Source organism: Bactrocera tryoni, chromosome 4 (assembly GCF_016617805.1).
Source record: "Bactrocera tryoni isolate S06 chromosome 4, CSIRO_BtryS06_freeze2, whole genome shotgun sequence".
Classification (NCBI taxonomy): Eukaryota; Metazoa; Arthropoda; class Insecta; order Diptera; family Tephritidae; genus Bactrocera; species Bactrocera tryoni.
In genome coordinates, this window is record NC_052502.1 from 78584262 (window position 1) to 78608504 (window position 24243).

The following is a 24243-nucleotide window of genomic DNA, read 5'->3' on the forward strand; positions in this document are numbered from 1 at the left end:
ACTTAGTTGCTCAAAGCGCCATAGAACACCGTGCGTGTCTGGCTCTATAAATGTAGCCTGAATTATGAATAAATAAGTAATTAAACAGGTGCGCAATGCGAACGCGCCCGCACGCCCAGCGACCCTTCCTCTGTTTGCTTGCAGTCGACGCTGACGATATTATTTCCGCTATCAGGCTATTGACCACGCCTGGGGATGTTGTCGCACAACCAACTGTAGCCCTACACACACACAAGCACATTATTACTGTGTGGCATTATATTGAAGTAGGTTTAATCGTAGAGACATGGCAATAAGTGCCAGACAGCTGTTGGTGATTGCGGGGTGGAGCGGTGTGCGCTGAGGTTATTATGGAGAGAAGTGAACAGAATTGCAATGGAGTGCAACATTACTAACAATTAGCGCGATAACAGCGCCACAGCGCACTTACGACTAGTAAATTCCAATCTATGTGTTTGAGTATGTGTGTCGTCGTTGCGAGCGTGTTGGGCTGTTTAGACTGTTAATTAAGCGTGTGCTGCGTGTAGCAGAGCGGTAATTACGCACACAGCTATAGTTATGGCTGCGCCAAGTGTTGACATCCATGCATACACACTTTGGTGGGGGGAGCGTATTCATGCATATGCAAATATCCCGTAGTCATAAGCGCACGCTCATGCAAATGCAACACTGTGACGCGCCTGGTAACGCACAATGCTCACAAGTGCCAAGGGCGCGCTCACTGTTACCACTCACCTGTGCCTGTGCCTGTGTGGTGGTGCGTGTGTGAGTGGTGTACTCAACTCTCCAGCGCTCAGCGCTCGCTATTAACTGACAGGTGTTCGTGCGCTGAGCAAATAATACACGTGCAAATGCCAGTCAATACGCTTACTTCAGCGCCGATCACAGTGAGCACGGAATGCAAAAAATTCCACAAAAGTAAATAAAAATGAATTATTAGCAGAGAACGAAACTACTAAAGTACTCAGCTTTATTAATTTCAATTAACTTTGCTTGGTTTGCTTCTGCTTCGTGCAAAACGTGCAAAATATTTATAGTTTTTTTGTTGGTAATGGGCTTTTATCACTCATAAATATTTTACATTTTACAGCGCTTAAATTTTATCGCCGCTTAACAGCTTTTTCATGCTAAAGCGTTTTTTGCTTATCGAATATTTTATGGTTTGTAGTCAAAAATGAACAACTACGTAAATGAATTGACATTTAAATCGCCTATTCTGCTGACGCCCCTGTACTAGACTACCGGGCGGAGAGTAAACGAAGAGCGACCGTTGATCAAAAGTTCTCAGCTCGATACTTAGAAATCGAATGTTAAATATAACTGTAATCATCGAAATAGAACATAAGGGTTTTTAAATAAGGTGGAAGGTTTTTAATTACCAAGCCCAACTCATTACTTTTGAATTTTTAAGGTTAGGTGAAGTTAGGTTCTTGTCCAGGTTTGCGTTTCGCCATCTCATGTGCAGTTAGGGTCTTGTCCAGGTTTGCGTTTCACGATCTCATTTGTGGTTAGGTTCTTGTCTAGGCTTACATTTCGTGATCTCATGACCATCAAATTCTGGAATGGATTACACACGAAATTCTGCGCTGCCATCTGTGCTAAACACCAGTCTCACTGACGTCATAAGGGAAGTATTCTCGCCATTGTACGCTTTTAACCGCTCTCTTCCGCCTCGCTCTTAGCCTCTCATAGAGCCATGTTTTGCGCCGTTTGTAGTTGCAACTTTTACATTCGTGTGATAGACAGGTTAATGCAATTTAGATGTGCTGCGCGTCACTGGCTGAACATCACTGGATAAATTTAAAGCACGTTAAGTGAATAACGTATGGCCTTATCTGCCTGGCGGTGTGTATATGTTTGAGCATTATTTTAACTTTTTGTTGCTGGCGCACACATACTCGTAGTTGGTGTGCTGCTTGATTGAAACCAGTAAGCCACAACTGTCGCGAAAAAATGTTAGCAAACTTCTCGCTCGTGGCTGTTGGCCAAACGAAAGGCATTAATGCATGTAGGAAACTTAACTGCTGTGGAAGTGCTCGCTGCCTTAGCTAACTGGCTGATGCGCCTATTTTTACCAGCACACTTGCAATTTCCCAGCCAGTTGAACTGGTGTGGCGCGCGGCAATAGGAAAGCGCTGAAAATATAAATTGGAAAAGTGTAAAAAGGCAAGAATATTTTATTTTAAGCCGTGTACTGGCAGCGCGCGTCAGCAGCAGTACTTAAATGCAGGCGAGAGGGTTGCCAGCGCCGCGCACAGTATGTGCTGTACCGTGGTGCGGAGCTGGTGGGGTTGCGCGCGGTTGCCATGACGCGCGATACAACTAGACAAGCCAAGTAGAAGTTGTCGCCGTTGTCCGCGATATGGTTTGCTTTGCTGCCGCTGCGGCTGTGTTTTCGCTTGTGCGCTTTGTTTGGGCCGGTCGGTTGGTTAGTTTGGCTGGAAATGTTGTGTGGCTCAAACTAAAAACATTTAACTGGTTTCTCGACAGTGCCATTTGTGGTGTTAGACCGTACGACAGCAATGCGCATAGAATAAACGGAAAACACGACAGCGCGTAACAGTTAATAAACAAGCGCGGAAGCTCGAGAGTGTGCGTTTTGGAGTGGCTAATGAACGCACCAAAAACAGTAAACAAAATTAAAAATAAAAAAAAAAAGTGGACACGCATCATTTTCCGCTGCTTAATGCATTGAGTTACGTGTAACTTCACTTCACCAAGCATTACTACAACAATGAAAGTAATCACAATGCAGCTTAGGGAAAAGCGCACTGCGCGCATATACAGCTGAAATGAGTTGCGGCGCTTTGCGCTTCATAATTGTTTGTTTTGTCTGCAGCGCACCCACACATTTATACACGCGTGCTCTCACTTATATATATATTATACAAGCGCACGTTAACAAGTGCGCTTACAACTAGTTGGCCGAAATCGTTGGCTTGCCGTTGGTGTTATTGGCAACGCGCAAATCAGTTGTCATTTGTTTTGGCCAGGAGCGGTTGCGGTAACGTCGCGCTACGCTTGTGAACTGTGACAGGCGCTGCTGAGTTGAAACGCGCGAAAGGCTACGGTGCTGATTCTGTTTTTACCGGTTCACCGCTGCAATCACGCGCTGACGCGACTTGCGGCAACACGGTTAGAAATACTTTTTGCTTAATTAAGAAAAGACTTGGTGTCAAAGTGAGCGCGTTGTGGGAGCTTGCATAAATGCCTGGTCACACACACGCAGCGTTCGCGTAAGCGGTTAGTAAATTTAATTAGCATGAAAATCGATTAAAATCGTGTTGTGCCAACAAGAAAAAGTTGAAAGGTGTGAAAAATATAAATTTGAAAAGTGCTAAAGGCTTTAAGTGTTCAAAATAATTTCATACTAGTCTTTAAGTTGACTGCATATAATATTGGCGAAATCACAAATAAAGCGATAAAAAACTATATTAACTTCAAATGGCGAATGGCGAATGGCTAGCGCTTATCAGCTCGGTAACCAGGCGCAGTGCAAAAACAAAGTGAATGTGTGTAAAAGTTAAGAATGCTTCAGCGTTCGCCGCAAAGCAAACTTCTGCTTGCACAGTACGCTGGAATGTGCTCACTCCGCTTCCACCTATTCTCCATCTGTCGGTCGCCTTCTGCTCCACTCTACTCCAGGCCACCACCGCGCCACGCCCCTACTTTTGCGCCTCTACTAGGCACTGCTCTGTGTTGACTGTCATAACTTTGTTATTTGCTTGTAATTTGTTGGCATTTTGCTTATCGCGTTTAGCTGCGAACGGCTATTAAGTCAACCGCAAATGCAGACGAGGCGAGAGATTATGGAAAAAGTGTAAATCTATTAAAACGTAATTTATGACAAATGTAGAAATGGAAATTTTGACTTTTTGTGTGCTGACTATGTGTAGAAGAACTGGTTAGAATGCGAAGAATAATTTTTTGAGTAAAAACAGTAAAGTTGAAATAATATAAGTTAACCCGTTTGAAACGGCGCCGGAACATACTGACCCACACGTTTTTATTCCTCATTTTTAATGCTATTTTTATTGCATTACTAGTGGATCCGGCCACGCGTTTCTGTAGTTATATTATACATTTTATACTATTATTTATATAATAAACTATTCAATACAGTGAAAATTTTTTTTACGAATAAAGGCGAAAACGTTTTTGTCGGTATAAGAATCCAAAGAATTGTACTTGAGGTTTAATTTTGAATACGTTCAAACCAATAAATTTCATTCGAAAAAATAACGAATTTAAGGCTGCTTTCTCAACGTCTGGTTACCAGACTTTCTGGCCAGTTAATAGAGTTGTTCGCTTAATAGAGCGTCCATTTAATAGGGTTTTCACTGTATTTTTATTTATGAATTGTTTTTACTATCCTATCTTCTAAGTTGGTTGGATCTGGTCGTGGTGTGTTAAATTTTATTAAATCGGTTCAGTAGCTAAAGAGTCCATCGCGGACAAACAACGTGACACGTAATTTTTATATATAAAGATTTTACAAAGCTGGATATTTATTATTAAAAATATCTTAAAAATGTCGAATTTAAGTTAAAAACTCTGTTGGAACACTGTTATTCGGTTTTAATGACATGACATACCAAGAGACTAAAAGTGAGTGCCAAAAGCACTGCGTTTGAGTACTCTCAATTTGCATTTTTAAAGACTAAAGACACCAGTGGAAATGCATAATTTGGTTGATTAAGTTTGGTCATTAAAAAACCGGGGAAAAACTAGAGTGGTTGGCTCTAAATGTCTCAATACCGATGATAAACGAGTGTTTTATCTCATTTAAACTTTGACTTTGGAACTATGTCGCAGAAGGTATAAGGATGGTATAAGCAATTTTGTCTTGATTTATAAAAAATACGTGTCACGTTGTTTGTCCACGATGGACTCCTAAACTGCTGAACCAATTTTATCAAAATTAGCATACTGTGTCCAGTTCGAACCAACTTAGAAGATAGGATAGTAAAAACAATTCATAAATAAAAATACAGAGAAGGCTCTATTAAATGGACGCTATATTAAGCGGAGATCTTGATTATCCATGCACATTGGCCGGTCCGACTATTTGAGAAATTTTTATACCGGTATAACAACAAAAGCAATAGAAAATTTCAAAATTTATATTTTTCTGAAGGCCGAAAAGTACTGGACTGTTGGGCTTACACTTTAAGACCTTTTATTTAATTTCGAACTTTTTTCTGTTGAAGTCTTCAACAATTTTCTATTATTTTATGGCGCTATACAGCTTTAAATAAAGTTTTTTAGGCTCATTGGCGAAGTATGAAGTTTGGATAATAATTTTTCCTTCACTATTGTTTTCCTATCAGCATTCCTAGTTGCTTACTGCACTCATGTTTGTTCAAAATATGACTAAAAATGTATGTGTGTGTGCATTTGCATTTATTTTTTGTTTGGATGGGAAGCAGGTAGCGATGTTTGTAGTTCGAAGTTCGCTCATTCGCACTTTTAATTAAAACGAAAAACTGGATTTTAAAAATAGAAAATTTTAAGCTTAATACAAACACACACAGACGTGCCGCTATCAACTATGAATGTATGCTAATTTTTACATGTAAATAATATATTTTTTTCAACTCACATTCAAATTAATTTACAGATAGTATATGTGCATATGTACATATGTACATGTACATATGCATGTAGACATATTTTTACTTAAACAAAATAAAAATAAAAAACTATTTACTTGCCATTAAATAGTAAAAAAGCAATAACATTCACTTTAATGCGCATCCATATACATATATATGTACATATGTATGTGTGCATGTTTGTATGCATGTAGTAAAACACGTTTGCCAGCGTGTGAAATCACTGGCGTGAAATTTTTCGAAATTATTTGGCAATAAAAATTAAGTCGACTACAGAAAAACGGCATACAACACAAACAAACACATTGAAATGAGTAAAAGGTAGTAAAAATGTAAAAGTTGACATTAGAAAAGTGAACTACAAACTTTTGTGCGTTTGTTTGTGTGTGTGTGGGCATACATGTGAACAGTTGTTGCAATGTGAGCATAAAATGCTCGAACTTAACGGCAAGCAATGTATGGCCATTAACAAAAAGTGCTTTCGAATTTGCATGATTAGGTGGCTTTATTTATTAAGAAACATATTTACATACATGCATTTGTTGTCACATATGCATGAAAAATGCCTAATAATGTTTAAAGCTTAAAAAAAAGATTTGAATTTTTTTAAATTAAAATTACAGTAATACAGATAGGTAAAGGATCTATCTAAAAATGAAAGTCATGCCATTTTTAGCAATTTTTTTCTGAAACTTTATAAAAATAATTTTTTTAATAATTTTTTTATAAATATGTACTTTTTTAATATTTTTTTTTAATATTTTTAAACACTCTTTTATAAATTTTTTACATTTTTTTTTTTTAATTTTTCTTATATTTTTTTATAATTTTCTTGTTTTGGTTATTTTTAAATTTTTTTTCTAATTTCTTTTCTAATAATTTTTTGTTATTTTTGAATATACCCTTTTCTAATTTTGTTTCTTATATTTTTTCATAATTTTTTTTTACATATTTTTTATTTCTTTTTACGCAACAGCACTTTGTTAAAAGAGATATATAGCATGTACTGTGATACAAATAAAAGTCACGGGAGTTTTAGCAATTTTTTTTCAAATTTTATAATAATTATAGTTTTATGAAATTTTGTTTCAATTTATATTTTTTAATACTTTTTTTTTATAATCCGAAAAATACATATACATATATACAGTAACAAAATTTTATTGTAGTTATTTTTTTTATGGAAGTATTTTTTATACTTTTTTATTTTTTTTGTAATATATGTATTTTTAATAATTTGTTTTATAAAGTCTTTTTTGCACATTTTAAAAATTTTTTATATTTCTGTATACAGTAATAATTTTTATATTTTTTATAGTTTTTTTAAAAACTTTTTTTTGTTTTTTTGTAATTTTTTAAATTTTTTTAATAATATTTTTACGCAACAAATCCAAAAAACGCATGTGTATGATTTCCTATATGAACGAGAAGTAAGGTAATTTGTTTTAATAAGCAGCTATCGAATGCGCCCGCCAAGTGCTTAACAATCCGCGCACGTTCTCCGCGATTACGCATTTAGCTGTGGCACTATTATTTACGCTAGCAGCGCATGCTTTTTGCATGGATATATGCGCAAAGTGGCGTATTGTTTTTCTTGAAATGCATACAATTAAATTTTATTGCCTTTTTTATGCCATGCGTTTGTGTGTGGGCAAACGTAGCCGACTGGCTTAGCTAAAAACCAAAAAAATAAAATAAATGAAAAAAAAATTAAAAATAAAGCAACAGGAAAGCCAGATAAACAAAAATAAAATTCATTTGTACAAAAAATCAAGCAAAATTCCCGTGAGTCATATTTCAGCTTGTTTCCTTCTGCGCACTTGCATACATACAAACACAGGTGTGAAGTGCATTTGCGTATGCTTGTTGTTGTAGGCGAGGCTAAAAGCCACGCAAAATTGCTTATTTGATAGACGCAATCAATTTACTACAGGGCATGCATGCCTCTACCTGTGTTTTATATATGCTACGATGTGCATATGTATGCGTACATATTTATGTAAATTTGTGTTTTATCTGTGTGTGCATTAACTGTTGCTTTTGCATACGTCTGGTTTGTCTGTCTATCAAAACACACGTCCGGCAAACTAAATCAACCAAATCAGTGCCAAACACGAATTTTTGTTAATAAAAACTGTCAAAATAAACAATTTTTATTTTTAAATAAAATTGAAAAAGTATTTTCACAAAATGTGCTAACGAAAAATATTTTTGGTGTTCGTCACGTACTTGCCAAAAATTGCAGTGACAACAACAGAACTGTTTCAACAATTGCACAACTTGACGAGACAAACTTACATACAAACGTACATATTTGTACCAAAAACAATTTACATATAAGTATAAACATTCATTTACATATACATACATATGTGTGTAGATGTACAACACGAACATTGCTGCGATGATCACTGATTTATAACTTTGCTGCATAGCTTCATGCATTTGCATACATACATACATTCATGGCTGATAATAAATTTTTATCTTTTGCTAATAAAATTTTAGATGACTACAATACTTATGTTGGTTGTTTTGGAAAAAACATTCAAGGCTTGGCAACAAGAATAATTAGTAAAATACGAAAAGACTTTTTCGACAACCCAATACCTTATTTAATGCCTAATTAATAAGTTATATTATTTATTTAATAAGTTATGTCGAATTTCGTGAACATAGCTCGTTAAATGAAGAAGTTTTCCTTAGAAGAACTATACTATATGCTATATAATTTTTCCGATATTAGCGGTTTCGACAAATGAGCAGCTTCTTGGAGAGAAACAACGTGTCCAAAATTTCAGACCGATATCTCAAAAACTGAGAGACTGATTCAGACAGACGGGCTAAATCGCCTAACCATAATTTTGCGATTGTGAGGCATACAATTTTCAAATATCGTTTCCCATGTCTAATTCCTGATTTTTCTAAAAAGTTTTCAAACTTAAGCAATTTAGTTCACTGCTTATTTCACAACTTTCCATCGCAGTTGACACTTCACTAGCTTTGACAGGCTGTCACAGTTGACTTAAACTACATATCTGTCACTGTCAAAACCCTTTTGTTCGGCTGCCGAAGTAGAGGTGATCGGCCGCTTCAAATCATCGCAAAATTTGTGATTTCGCGCCGATGCTTTTTTATTTATGATTTTTGAAATATTTTTGTTGTCTGCTGGCATGTGGGTTGCCACCTTACGCCCCCACTTCGCTCATTTGCCTTACTGCAGTGTGATTTGTGTGATTTGCTTATTGTTTTCTACTCGTGTGCTGAATGGCACTTTTTCATTGCATTTTTGGTAATTATATTTAACGAGTTAAACACGCCGATTTAAGACTGCTTAAGCTTTGTGGCGATTGACTAATTGTCTTTCTGCAAGTGAATGTGAGCGGTTCAAGGAGGCGTTGCGCAAATCGAGTTTGTAGGGGGTGTGTATACATGTAGGGGTCCCCAGTTATATCGCTGCTGATTGGCGCGTCTACATAAATACTCTTTGAGAGAGTAAGAAAGGGCAATCTAACCGAGCTGTACAATTTGGTTAGAGAAACTCGAATCTGGCGAATAAAGAACATAAATATTAAAGTAAAAAGATATATCTAGTAATAAAAAAAAGATTCATAATAAAAATTAAATAAAAAAATATAAGAAAATGTATAAATTTTAACAAAATTGAAATTAAATAATAAAATAATTTCTGGAAGTGATTTGAGTGAAAAATTTTGTGGAGTGGGGGGGTATACATACATATGTATAATAGATTAGCGGAAATAATTGCAAAAATAACAACTGATAGTTATGGCAATAAAAAATTATACCTTAAAATATAAAGTTTAACAAAAAAAATATTTTCAACCAAGGTTGTTTACTCAACAGCTCTAAAAATTATTTTTTCCACTATTAAGTCAGAAGCATTGAAAGCACCAAAAAAAGAACAATGACTATAATTATTACGGTTAATGGTTAATTAAATACTTAAATTGAAAAATAATAATAACAATTATAACAACAACAAAATCGTGAAAAGTGAGAAAAATCGCAAACTGCCGAAATGGTTGTGTCCACATTGAGCATCACGCTCGACAACAATGGACTGGTGGCACCGCCTGCGCCACCGAATGTTGTGCGTTCGATTACAACAGCAACAATACCGACGATAATCACAACGAGCAGCAGCGTTGGCAACAGTCCGGCAGCTGCCAGCAACAAATATGCGAATGGCATGCATAACAACAACAACAATAACAGCAGCAGCAACGCCGGCAATAATAACAGCAGTTTTAATATAAACAACAATAATAACAACAAACTCAGTGCCAATAGCAACAATAATAACAGCAACAACATAAATAGCAATAATAACATTTCTAGCTGCCATAGCGCTAGCAACGGTAGAAGTCTAAGCAATACAAGCAGTTTTTGTGATATCAGTGGCGCTGCTGCAGCAGCCGCGCCAGCACCGCCACCCAAAATAACCACAACAACATTCATACCAAATGCCAACCAAATATGTGATAACAATAATGTGCCACAGCAACAACAAAAACAACCACCATTACACTGGCATTCACCGCAAACGGTGAAGGAGTCAGCGCAACAGCAGCAGCAACAGCAACAATTGCCACAACGCAGCAGCTCATTGTTGTTGCAACGCGATGGCCAAGTGAACATGTCGAATCGGTTGCGTCAGCAGCAGGCAAGTGACTTAAAATTAAAAACAAAAATGCGTAAAAACAGTAGGGTGGTAAAGCAAATTAGAGTTTAAAAGAAAAATAAAAATAAATAAATTTTTTTACGTAAATCTAAAAAATTGCAAACGGTTTCCTCATTTAGTCGAACTTATCTGAAAAAAGTTATTTTTTAATATTTTTGTCAAATTTTTTATATAAATAATTTATTTTTCTAAGTGTAATATTGGGTAGTCAAAAAAGTCTTTTGGTATTTCTAAGCAAACTTCAACTTATCACACCTATTGACAAAATACGAAAATACTTTTTCGACTACCCAATATTTTATTATTTAAACTTTATGTGTTTTTTAAACTTATTTCCATTGATTTTCGAATTTTATTTAAAAAAATATTGGACCTAATTACTTTAGAATGTTCCTAATAGTGTAAAAGATTAAAAAATATCTAAAATTAGTTTACATTTTGCATGACAGTTTTTTTTTAATAATTTTTCTAAATAATTTTTTTTCGAAAAATATTTTTTTTTCCAAATTCTAAAAAAAAATAAACAATTTTACACAAATGTATTAATAATTACTGCTTAATACGCCAGCAGTGAATTAATTATGACCATAAACTGGTATAAATATAAACAAAGTGATCAGTTAACTGAAGCTTATATGTATGTATGTAAAAAAGATTTATGTGTGTGTGTAGATATGCCCAGCGAGCGATAACACAACAAAAACTAAGAAATATTTATAAAATGTAAATAACTACGCTCAAGCGCACATACACACGCACACATAAGAGTAGGCAATCAACTCCAACACACACATACATACCTGCGTCCACGAAAGCAATCAAAGCGCTCCACTCCAAGCACTGATGTCATCGTTACGAGCAGTGCAGCGCAGCTCATTTCTGCCGGCTTTACCGCCCACAACCTGCTCGCTAACACACAGCCGCGCGCCGCCGCTCCCCCCTCAAATTATTATTCGCCTGTCTTGTTTGTTGTTTGTTATTATTTTGCGCAGATTCGTATCAATATTTGGTCGTGTTGTCGCCGAGCCGCCGAGCTGTGGAATCAGATTTTTATAGCAAAGCTGCTCGGACAGTTCTGTTGATTTAATTATGTGAATTAAGAAAACATTAAACTGAGGAAGCGTTGAGAAAAAAACATACAAAACACAGGAAAACAAGACAAGGCAATTAGAATTCTCTTATATAAGTTTGCAGTCATGTGAAGCATTTTATGTCAAGTTCTAAATTATTTTCAAAAAAAGCAAAATGTTCACAAGCTTTCTGTGCACATTTTAGAATTGAGTTGCTTGACCAATCTTTAACCCTTTAATTGCTATTTTATTTAGCTAATTTGTGCCAAACCCAAAGCACGTACTCAACTGCTGTCTAGGCCCAATTTGGCGCTTTATTTGAGGCATGCCTCCGCCGCCTAATAAGTTCGTAACCCACATACTTGACTCATACCAACCGGCCTGTTTATTGGGCTTTATTTGGGCGGCTAAAAGCGGTGAAACGGTTAACATTTGTAGCGGCTTTTAGTCCAAACGAAAGCTTTTGTGGCAGACTATGGAATGATAAATCGTTTACAGCCATTTCTTATCACTTTTTATTTATTTTATATATTTTTTATGGAAAATATTTAAACGAAAACTATGCGTCTAAGAAATCATGTAGGCTTAACGTCACTTTCCCAGCAACTCTTGTGACTGAGTCATAAATTTGCAATTCATAATTTTAAAAATGTTTAAGCCTCGCCTCTCTGTCAATTACACCGATATTTTTCATTTCTTCGCGTATTGTGGGCGCTATTTGAAATTCATGCGTCAACAACAAGCAGTCTCCAAGCTCTCGAAAATGCCTGCCGTCACCCGTTTTGCGTTCAGCCTCCGGTCGTTGCTGTTACACCTTAAAAGAAGCTTAATTCCACGAATTCAGCAATTTATTTGAAATGTGAAGAACAGCTTTGAGCACCGTCAGCAGTTGGCAGATTTCAAGTGCGCTAAGCTGCGCTAGCAAAGCTACACAGACACACACATCAAAGGTGTGTGACTACCGACATATGTTTACATACACAGATTTTTAATATTCTGTTTGGCAACTCTTCCGTTTTCGAGCATGGCTTGTAAATACATTAATACGCCTAAGTAGTTTTGTTGTGACTCTCGCTCATGAATTCTTCATTGTAACACTACACACCTTTCTGAAATGCTTTAGTTCGTTTTTTGTGTGAAACTTTACTAAAAAAGTGTAAAGCGAATTTTATTTGCTGTTAGTGTGTATTTTCATACAAAAACTTGCTGTGGAATATTTAAGATACTATTTCTGTTCTTAAATTGTAGCAGATTCAAACACTTTTGGGGTTACGAAAGCTTAATTACATGCAAGTGAAAGCTTTTAGAAATGCTTTCGATAGCTTTTAGAAATGTTTTCGAAAGCTCAAGCCACCAAAAAGCGCTAGTTATAGAAAAATACTTTTGGAACCACTTAGGCTATATAACTGTATGAAAGCTCACTGTGAAAGCTTATTTAGTACCAATAATACTGGTTAGTAAATTTACCTTCACTTTAATCGAGAAAACACATTATTGTTTGTAAGTTTGGAAAATTCTGTGAAAGCTTATTTTCGAAAAGCGAAAGCTCATGCAAAAATTTAATACTTAGTGTTCTCAATTAAAACAAACAGAAAATAATTTATTTAATTACATGGCAGCCAAAAATATGGGTTGATTCTAATAAATATTCAATATGGAAGCTTTTCAAAATATGAAAGCTCCCTGTGAAAGCTTATTTAGTCACAATAATACTGGTTAGAAACTTACTGGCACTTTAATCGAGAAAACACGTTTTTCGTATTTTGAAAATTGTGTGAAAGTTTATTTTCGAAAAGTGAAAGCTCATGCAAAAGTTAAAGTATTAAATCATTTACAACAAACAGAAAATGATTTATTTAATTACATCACATGACTGATTCTAATAAATATTCAATGTGAAAGCTTTTCCCTAAATAAATCCATGTCTCAAATATAAACCGCATTAGCATCTTCAGCCGATAAAAATAAATTCATAAAATAGTTTCCTACTAATTTATTGCAAGGCCTAAATCAAATGTTGTTGCAATCACCTGCTGTGCATTATGCGTGCTTGGCATTGTGAACGCGTCTTTTTATGGCCGCCATTACCGGCCATCGGGTTCATACATAGCCCGTCGTCTTAGGGATTTCCGCTGAATTATGTGCGCATAAAAAGCGGCAATAAAGCAGTCGCATTATTGTTGTGCGTGGCTTGTTGTCATATTTATTTTGTATGAGTTGGAAAAATGCAAATATTTGATGTCTTGAAGGAAAATTTATTTTGCGATTTTAGGGCGCTTGGGCTTCGCTTGGTCGCTGCGCGCTTCCAGCCAATTGATTTTTAGGAAAATCTCATTGTTGCGAAATTACACAGTTGCCTTTGTTATTGTTGTGCAAGCAGTTGTTTCGCAGTGCGGATTTGGTCTGCATTCTTCGGTTGTAAATCATATTTACCCGCTTTGCTTTGTAAGCGAAGAGCACCAAAAAATGCAAAAATGAGAAGAAATGTACAAAAAATTGGCAAAATTGCAAAAATAAATAAACACGTTAATAAAACGGCGCTTTGCTGCATGCGATTTTCTGTTCCAATTGCTGCTGCACAGCGCGCTTGTTTATAAAGCAAAAGCGCTAAGTAAATAAAAGGCGGCGCTGCGTGCGGCATGCAAATCGCTGGCACCATTGTGCGACTGCTGCAAAAGTGCTAAGGCAAATCCTTGAATGGCGCAACATTTTGTTGTTTTCGCCTTTTTCACACTTCTTGGCCTGCTTGTTTTGCCGTTATTTACATAACGCTTGTTGCATTTGTACCTGCCACACACATTTGCATTTTTTGTTTTTGCCACAATTGCCACACACACACATCGCCAGCAGCACTCCACACCCATCCACAGTGCCTCTCCCTAAGCACCTTCTTGGCACTTTGCCCTTTGTAGGTGGGCTTCCGCCTCCGCACGCTGATGGATTGCCCGTAATCACACTTGACAGGCTTCCAATGCGGCGCAACTACAAACAATGTACTCGCTCAAGCTCTGCTTGTCATATTTTCTCTGCACATCTGTAGCGCTTTGTCTCTTGTCTGTTGCATGGTGCACTTGTGAATTGCGTGTACATTTTACTGCACACTTTCATTTCAATACAAATACTTTCGTGCCACTTTCAATTGGCTTTGGGTGCGGGGCGAGAAGGTGCTCATGTGATGTAAAGAGGATGGTTGGTTGTATGTGTGCGCGCAGTGGCATGCGAATTGCATTCTTAGACGAGTAGGAGGATATGTTCAGGTACGTTAGACTATGCCTCGCTTTGATATACTTGTCTAGTCCAGGGATTATCAGGCAGGCCGAAGCCAGCGCTTCTACTGTTGTATTCCACTTTTTATTCAGCATCTCTGGCTGCTAATAGAGCCATTTCGTTAATGCGAGAAAATTACTTGAAATTTTCAACAAGTTTATGCAATATATTACTTATGTGCAAGCGCTATCTTTAAAATTTTATTAACTGATTCTGTAATTTGTCCAAAGCGACAAATGGCAACGTATTTCAGTTTTATTTCTTCTCATGAAAGCCTTGCTCTGCTCTTCACTTATTTACTAACAGTTCTTTACTTTATTTTACGCTTCATGCTGTCTGCTTTTGAGTGTCTCCTTAACTGAACACTAAGCAGCTGTGTTCTGCTATTTGTTTGCATTGTTTGTGTCTTTCAGCAGCCGCTCAAGTGTTGCCACTAAATGTGGCAAGTTAATATATATGCGAACACATATCCGATGAGGGCGCCCCGAGTTCTGCTACAAGGGCCACTGTTGCTACGCTTCCGTGTATGGGTTGACTTCATTTGCCGCCCACTTCATCTTCACCGGTTTGCTGAGCCACCGACCTACTGGCCCATTCACCCCATTAGCGCGCTAATTAAATTAAGCGAATTGTTTTGCTGGCGAAGATTAAGTGGCACAAATGCGTTGAGGACATGCCCGCATTAAGTGCCTCGTTTGCCGGTAGGCTGAATTACTTGGGTCTGAAAGAGAAAAGCGCATGGAAAGAGTGCAACTGCTTTCTTTTGTACGGTTGCAATTGCGCTTTTTCGTTCCGAATACCGGTTTCACATAGATATGTACTAAAGATAATGTTTTTTTTCGGCGCAATAATGGCGCAGCTGTCCGCGGAGGCGAGACTTTATTACCTGCCTATATTTCTTTCGACCGCGCTAATTGTTTTTCAACGCAGCTTTAGAGCTACAAACAACTTGCAAGCATTGCAACTGACCAACATTATATTTTCCGTCTTTCAGGAGCAACTGCGTCGACGCCGCGAGGAGGAAGAACGCATTGCGCAGCAGAATGAGTTTCTACGTAACAGCTTACGTGGGTCGCGCAAGCTTAAGGCGCTACAGGACAACAAGGCGGTGGCACAGCAGCAGCAGCCGGCCTCTGCGGAACGCGTTACGGGCGTGGAGAACGAGGCGTACCTGGACGATGAGGAAGCCGAGAAAATTAATGGTGAGTACTAGTGCACTATTAATTTATAAAAGCGCTAAAACGCTTTTCTCTTCTTCGCTGCAGGTTATGGCGAACTGATCGCGGCGTTAACACGCCTACAGAATCAACTCACCAAAAATGGTATGTCCACAATGGCGAGTCGGGTGTCGGCTGCCCACAATGTGTTGAGCAGCGCTGGTGTGGCACATGCGCTTGCTGCGCGTGCAGCCGTCTTGCAACGCCGGCGTCCGCGTGTCGCAAATCCAGTAAGCGTGAACGCCACTTCGTTGCAAAAAGATATTGTGGAACTGCTAACACAATCGAACTCGGCCGCGGCTATCGAGCTGGGCAATCTGTTGACGAGTCACGAAATGGAGGGTCTGTTGCTGGCGCATGATCGCGTTGCTACGCTCACCGACGCCACGCCATCACCCATACTTAGTGGTTCTAGCAGTCCACAACAAACGTCAACAGGCGCGCCAGTACCACTACCTAAGAGCGCAGCGGTACGCGGCACAGCAGTGCCACCGCCAGTGGTACCGCCACCGCTGGCGCAACGTAGCGCTATGCCACTGCCTCAAAATATGACGGCGCCGCCAGTACCGCCGCCACATGGTGGCTTTATGAAGCAGCCAATGCGAGCCGACTCTCCACCATTAAGCGCCTGCTTTGGCACACTGAATGACCAGAATGATAACATACGCATCATTCAGATTGAGAAGTCTACTGAGCCACTCGGCGCAACGGTGCGCAATGAGGGTGAGGCGGTCGTTATTGGACGTATAGTGCGTGGCGGTGCTGCCGAAAAATCAGGTCTGCTGCACGAAGGCGACGAAATACTCGAAGTGAATGGCCAAGAGTTGCGCGGCAAGACGGTCAACGAAGTATGTGCGCTGCTTAGCTCTATGCAGGGTACGCTGACATTCCTAATTGTGCCCGCTGGTAGTCCACCGCCCGGTGGTGGCCATCGCGAGAACGCAGTGCTGCATGTACGTGCCCACTTCGACTACGATCCTGAGGATGACTTGTATATACCGTGTCGTGAGCTGGGTATTAGCTTTCAGAAAGGCGATGTCTTGCACGTGATCTCACGTGACGATCCCAATTGGTGGCAAGCGTATCGCGAGGGCGAAGAGGACCAAACGCTCGCCGGTCTCATACCTAGTCAATCATTCCAGCATCAGCGTGAGACCATGAAGTTGGCCATTGCCGAAGAAGCAGGCTTGGCGCGCAGTCGTGGCAAAGATAGCAGCAAGGGCGCGACACTGCTGTGCGCGCGCAAAGGCCGCAAGAAGAAGAAGAAGGCCAGCTCTGAAGCGGGGTGAGTTAGTTGTGGAAGTGTGGGTATTTTCAAAAGTTATAAGCCTCCTTTACTCGTTTGCAGTTATCCGCTATACGCCACAACCGCGCCGGACGAAACGGATCCCGAGGAAATACTCACCTACGAAGAGGTCGCCTTATACTATCCACGTGCCACACACAAACGGCCTATAGTGCTCATCGGGCCACCGAATATCGGGCGTCACGAGCTGCGGCAGCGGTTAATGGCCGATTCGGATCGCTTCTCGGCAGCAGTACCACGTAAGTTTCGAAATTCTACTCTATCACTAAGGTACGGCGTAAGCTGGATAAACGGTGGCAGCTTCGCTGTCTCACTGTGAATAGTAGTATCTGCTTTTGGTTCGATATTCGACTTCATTCGAAGTGCTGTTTAGCTTCAACTTTCATTTCATAATTTCTTAGTCGAGTTTTTAGCATTTTATATTTTTAACGTTTATTTTTATTTTTGACAGCGAGATTTTTTCAGACACTCGCCTTTTTATCAAAAATATTTTCCTTTTTTTATTTTCGCTTTAGTTTTCTATTTATTAGAGGAGAAACTTAAAAAGGGTAAATTCCTAAAGATCGTTTAAATACTTGCAATGCTTCCATCTAGTTGTAAAAATAATTATATTTTAGCTTGTGTCAGTCGTTAAGCATTTTGTCCCACTGTGGCTGAGCATCAGCTGGCGCTTTTCTCTCCTCAAATATTCCATCAGCTTTAAAGTCCCAACTTAAGCTCACAAACAGCTGCGCATAGAAGTAATTAAGGGGCAATTTCCTTGCGCTCTACTTCCCGGACGATACACACACACACTCTCATGGCTGTGGATTGGTGTGCTTGCCAGGCCTTAAGTCCTTCTGATAGACCCACAAGGACGAACATATTAACAACGGCTTCGCGTGCGCACAGTATTTACATGCTTCGGTGTGTGTGTGGGTGTCTGTCACTAACGACTTAATTGCAGCAGCCAAAGCCAAAGGCAAAGCCGAAAAATACTCACCTTCAATTCAATCGCCATGCAGCGCTGTTGACAGCAGCCTTGGCTTATCCTTAAAGCAGACGCAAGCATGCAAGCGCGCCGTCATCCACACAGACTTTTGTCGTGTGTCACCCAGTACTTTGTGCCAAACAAGCTGATGCGTCCCTCCAGCTTCTCGCCTGCTTCCTGCGCTCTTTCATTTCGCTACTCACACACACGCTCTCATACACACATATTTATTTATTTACCTGCTGCACTTGTGCGGCTCTTCTCTTTGCGCTTTCTTTACTCCGCAGATACGTCACGTGCGCGCCGCGAAGGTGAAGTCCCCGGCGTTGATTATCACTTCATCACGCGCCAGGCCTTTGAGGCGGACATACTGGCGCGCCGCTTCGTCGAACATGGCGAATACGAGAAGGCTTACTATGGTGAGTAATTTACCATGTAATGAGTACACACTCGTACCTATATGTAGTATATGAAAGGTAACTGTACACTCGGTGTACGTGTAAATACACTTTCATATCCTATCTTTTAAACGAATTAAGTAAATTGCAAATTTTCACATATCCTCTTCTTCATCGACGTTTTCTGCCGTCTTTCTTTGTTGCAGGCACCTCGCTGGAGGCCATACGTACAGTGGTGGCGAGTGGCAAAATTTGTGTGCTGAATCTGCATCCGCAGAGCTTGAAGCTGCTACGCGCCTCCGATCTGAAGCCGTACGTGGTGCTGGTGGCGCCGCCGAGTCTCGACAAATTGCGACAGAAGAAAATACGAAACGGCGAACCCTTCAAGGTGAGTGAACCAAAATGGTACAAATTTATTTTGAGCATACTTTTCGAAGAAGGATAGCATATCGGACCCATTAAAACTAGAACAAAAAGGCTTCGATCCGTTTCTTATTCAGATTGTTTATTTTATGGATACAACTAACTTTAGTGTATTTTTTAATTTTCACCTTTTTTTTTTAAATAAATCCTACCATTTTACCCGTTAGGAGGAGGAGCTCAAGGACATTATAGCCACTGCCCGCGACATGGAGGCACGCTGGGGCCACCTCTTCGACATGATAATCATAAACAACGACACAGATCGTGCTTATCAACAGCTGTTGGCCGAGATTAATTCGTTGGAACGCGAACCGCAGTGGGTGCCGGCCAGTTGGGTGCATAATAATCGGGACGAGTCATAAAGTCAATGGAAATAAAGTGCAAGCAAAATGGATCGTGAAATGAAGCTAAAACAGGGAATTTGTCTATAAGGAAAATGCACTGGAAAGTAGAACTAATTGCAAACACGAAGTGAGCGCAGAAAAATAGGTGTAGTTCTGAAGATAATTGTTTCAAAAATACTGTTGATTATGCTTGTATTCAATTTGTAAGAGAGTGTTTCAGTTTCCAGCTTATGAGCTTGTGAGCTTTTACTGAGCTTGTGAACATTCACTAAGCTTCTAAGTTTTCAATCAGCTTATGAGCTTTCACCAAGCTTCCGAGCTTTCAGCGAGCTTATGAGCATTTATTTTCATTTTTGTGCGTTTTCACTTCAAAATTACGTTCTTCTGAAAAAATGTAACATTGTTAGTCGCTACTTAACCAATACTGAACCACAGTGTTCGTGTCACTACAAATACAAACAAAGGTTTCGCGTCGTGCTCGTGGTTGGAGCGTGCAAAAGCATATGCGAAAGCTTTATTTCCAAACGAAAATGCAATACTTACATATAAATACAATTAAAATTATTTACTTGAACATACAGTATACTATATACAACATTTATATATATATACACTTACACACACACACAGAAAAATTGAACGTTTTTATGTATAACTTGTTGATTTAGTAATAAAAATATAATTATTTTAAAATTTAAATAAAAAAGTATGCAACAAATTATGCAAACAAAATATATAATTTTAAAAGCTAACATTTAACGGCCTGATTCATAAAAAATGTTAAAATTATTAATATATATGAAAATTGTAAACAAAGTATTTTTAACAATAAAAAAAAATAGTTTTTGAAAATTTATTTGTATAAAAAATTTTTAATATTCATAAAAAAATGTTAAAATTAAATTAAAAAAATTATGAAAATTGTAAAACATATATTTTTAATTATTAAATTTTTTTTAAATTTATAATTAAAAACTTTGTTTGAAAAGTGACTAAAAATATATAAAAACAAAAAAAAAATGTTATGAAAACTAAATTTTTATGAAAATGTTTTAAGTCATATTTCGAAGCATTTTTTTCATTAAATTTTTTTTCTTATATTTTTTTTATGGATTTGGCCGTTATCTGTACTTATACATATACATATGCAGACAGTAAAAACGTTTCACAAAATATGCTTAATTCTTAATTTACTTTATGTATTATATAATGTGCTGCATATACATACATACATATTTACTAAATCAAAGAAATTCCTTAATTACAAAATGTATATTTTTTGTTTTTGTTTTACATTAGATATTTGGATATTTGTTTGCCTTTATCTTTTCGAGCGTTTCTTATGTGTAAAAATTAGTTAATGAAAATAAGAAAAAAGTTGAAAAATGAAAAAAAAAAACAAAAACAAAGAACAAGATCAGCTGTTTTTGACAAATATTTTGTAAACTAGTAATGTAAGCTTAACAGGACAAAAACAAAAACAAAAACAATAAATAATAGAAATGTTAAATGCAAAAATATAATAGGACAAATCGAATAGCAAAACAAAATAGAAATAAAATAAGTTCTTGCGGCGGCAGACCAAACGAGCAACGACGCCGCCAGTGGCTTTGTGCGCTCAAAGAACATATGTGAAATGAGGAAAGATAACGGTAGAAAGCAGAATTCACCCAAAAAAGAATTTACTTTAAACTCACGTACCATAAATGCTAAAGATAACAACAACAACAAAAACACAAAGTGCTGCTAGTAACTAAAAGGAAATTGCAATTTAGTAAGCAACTCATCTAAGCTAGTTAAAAACAAAAACAAAATACACATACTAAACAACAAAAGCAAAGAACCAAAAGCCACACTCTCGTGCAACACACGCAAACATCAAATAAATTCAGCTGGAAGTCGGCAGCAAAAGCCGGAAGCCAAGCTTGCGCTGAATAAACGCGGCGAAAATGCACAGCGAGCGAGCAGCTGTCGGCATAGAAAGCGAAATTTCGTAAAATAACGGCAACATTATAGCTAAATATCAACCGATTTCAACATAACCTCAAACAAAAATCAACAAAGCAGAGCAAATAACCGTTAAGCACACACATCGCTAAGGCACAGCCAATCAAAAGGGGCTGGCCAAGTGAGCCCAAGTGCATGCGACTGGCTTTAGGCCCTGTAGGAAACGCAAATAATAATAAAAATTTAAATAAATTGAAAAATTAAATAAAATATAAAGATCGGAAGAAAAAAAAAATTTGAAATAAAATTAAAATAAAGTAAAAATAATAATAATAATAATAAATAAAAAAAAAAAAGAAATAAAATTACATAAAAAACAAGTAGCCGCAGCTTAGGCAGAATAGCGCTAATTAAGAAACTAAATTTAAATGCAACCATATACAGTTATATACACATGTATGTATGTATGTTTGTAAGAGTATAGTTGAAATTGTTTATTGACCATTGTTTTCTATTGAAATTTATATTGTATATTGTGTTGTTAGGCCAAAGCAATTGAATTCATACTTCATGCCGCAAAGCATACGAAAGAACAAACGAAAAGCAAAACAGAAAACGCGAAACGCAAAACTAAAATGCCGCACTTAGCGAAAAAAGAAATTTAAATGCAAAAAAAAAAAACAAATAAAAAATAGTCATAACAAATAAACAAATAGAGTGTAGCGCCAAAGTAGTTATGTAACACTGTAACAAAATTCATAAAATTAAAAAAAAATCAACGCTACGCCGCAAGGGACTGTAAACTATTTATATAACATGTTACTCTATTTAACATATTCAATATTTGTTTTATATAATTTCTTATTCTTCATTTTTCTTTTCATTTAAATTTTTTGCTTTTAATTCTAAAATTTTATCTACATACTTGTATTTTTATTATTTATTTAATTTTTTTTTTATTTTTATTTTTATTTATATTTTTTGTGATTTTTAAGTTTTATTTTTTTGTATTAATTAATTAATTTTTATTTATTATTTTTATTTATTTATTTATTTTTTGTATTGTTTTTTTTTTGATTTTTGATTTATATTTTTTTTTACATTTTTCACATTTTATGTAATTTTTATTTATTGTGTTAATTTTTTGAATTTCCTTAAAATCTAAATTGCTTCTGTATATTCCATTAACAAATGTTTTTTTGCGGCATACAACAATAACAACCACGAAAATAGCAAAATTACCGCCAATGAATAAAAAAACAAAAAAAAAATTAATAAAAATATTCAAATGAGAGACGTGTGTGCGTGCAGAGCTGTTTAATAAAAAATAAAAACAAAACAAAAAAGTATTTAAAAGTAAAACACAAAATATATAGTCTAATATGAAAATGTATGTATGTATGTTAAATTCTTATGTAAATCGTAAAACACGCGCGAATACTAAATGTTGCAGAAACAGCGTTCAACTAAACCAACATGAAATGAGTACGTAAACAACAACAACAAATAAATAAATAAATAAGAGAAAAACAAAAATAGAAGTAAAAACCTAATAGTTTAGCAAGTAAAGAAAACAAGTCGAAAGTAAAACAAAAATATAAATAGAAACCAATAGAAACAAGCCCAGAAATGTACTAAAGATAAAAGATAAAGGTAAATCAAAGGTGAAAATATTATTATTATTATTATTTAACATTTAAATAAATAAATAAATCATGTAATTATATTAAAGAAATTTAAAATACAAAAATTGAAAAAATAATAAGAAAACTGTGTGCATTTATTACTAAAACTACCGCTGGAAGACCAGCTTTGGGTTGAATTTCGGTAAGTACACACTTCGCTCTTTGCTCTGCTTTAGGTGCACATGGAGGCGTTAACTCGGCCAAAAGATAATTATTTGAAGCGACACGAATATCTCATTTTAATTTGCAACATGAAAATGACTCTAAGACATGTAAAAGCTTTCAATTTGCGAGTAAATTTGTGTATTTAAAGTGCTTGTCGCAAACCGAAAATTCATTAAAAAAATATTAGATATCGATAAAAATTGTACTTGGAGTGGTTAGAAAAATACTTGGAGTAGTTCTTGTACCCTATTTCATGCCACTCACCTAAGAAATAAAGCCGATTTGAGCATTTTTTCGTAAAAAACCGGCGATTTGCGACACATTTTTAATTCTCTAAAATCGTGGGTTATTCGAAATGAAAATTTTCTTGAGTAGAATTGTGGCGCTTGCGATTCCGCAAATTTTGACATTTTTAGATTTTCTCTACGACCTCTAGTTTAGAAGTTATAAGCGTTTTTCTATTCTGCGGTTGCTTTCTGCATGGTTCTGGTCGCCTGGTAGAAATCCAGGATTTTTGTGCCAAATTGAAATGCAATTTTTCTGCAGCCGGCAGCGGCAGCGGCAGAGGAGGCACCCAAAAACTTGCCGGTTGCCATTGCATATGCAAAGGGGCAAATTTGAAATGGAGGAAGCGGTCGAACAGGATGTGAGTGGGACCGGATATGGACATAGGGCGGAACCGGAAACGGGAAATAACGTTACCTGACTTCCGGTTCCGAGGTGTTTCCGGAAGTTATAAACCGGAAACGGAAGTTCCGAGCCACTTGGGCATTTCCGTTTCCGGTTCTCAACTTCCGGAAAACCTCTAATCCGGAAGTCACGCAACGTTATTTTTGTTTCCGGTTCCGCCTTATGGACATTTCCGGTGCAGAACTTCCGTTTCCGGTTTGCAACTTCCGGAAACACCTCGAAACCGGAAGTCAGGTAACGTTATTTCCCGTTTCCGGTTCCACCCTATGTCCATATCCGGTCCCACTCACATCCTGTTCGACCGCTTCCGCCATTTCAAATTTGCCCCTTTGCATATGCAATGGCAACCGGCAAGTTTTTGGGTGCCTCCTCTGCCGCTGCCGCTGCCGGCTGCAGAAAAATTGCATTTCAATTTGGCACAAAAATCCTGGATTTCTACCA

The 24243-nt window shown here is 37.3% G+C and overlaps 1 protein-coding gene across 5 annotated transcripts in view; it reads left to right on the forward strand.

Moving 5' to 3' along the window:
* Positions 1 to 20062, forward strand: part of LOC120774343 (MAGUK p55 subfamily member 5-A) — a 149706-nt gene extending 129644 nt beyond the window's left edge. For 3 of the 5 annotated variants that reach the window (XM_040103909.1, XM_040103908.1, XM_040103907.1), the window contains 6 exons: positions 15652 to 15859; positions 15923 to 17159; positions 17223 to 17419; positions 18438 to 18569; positions 18755 to 18936; positions 19139 to 20059. In XM_040103909.1, the coding sequence (XP_039959843.1) occupies positions 15652 to 15859; positions 15923 to 17159; positions 17223 to 17419; positions 18438 to 18569; positions 18755 to 18936; positions 19139 to 19333 (2151 nt within the window). In that variant the 3' untranslated portion in view covers positions 19334 to 20059. Of the gene's footprint in view, positions 1 to 15651; positions 15860 to 15922; positions 17160 to 17222; positions 17420 to 18437; positions 18570 to 18754; positions 18937 to 19138 lie in introns of all 5 variants that reach the window. The other 2 variants (XM_040103906.1, XM_040103910.1) reach the window with 2 other exon arrangements.
* Positions 20063 to 24243: the final 4181 nt, after the last annotated feature.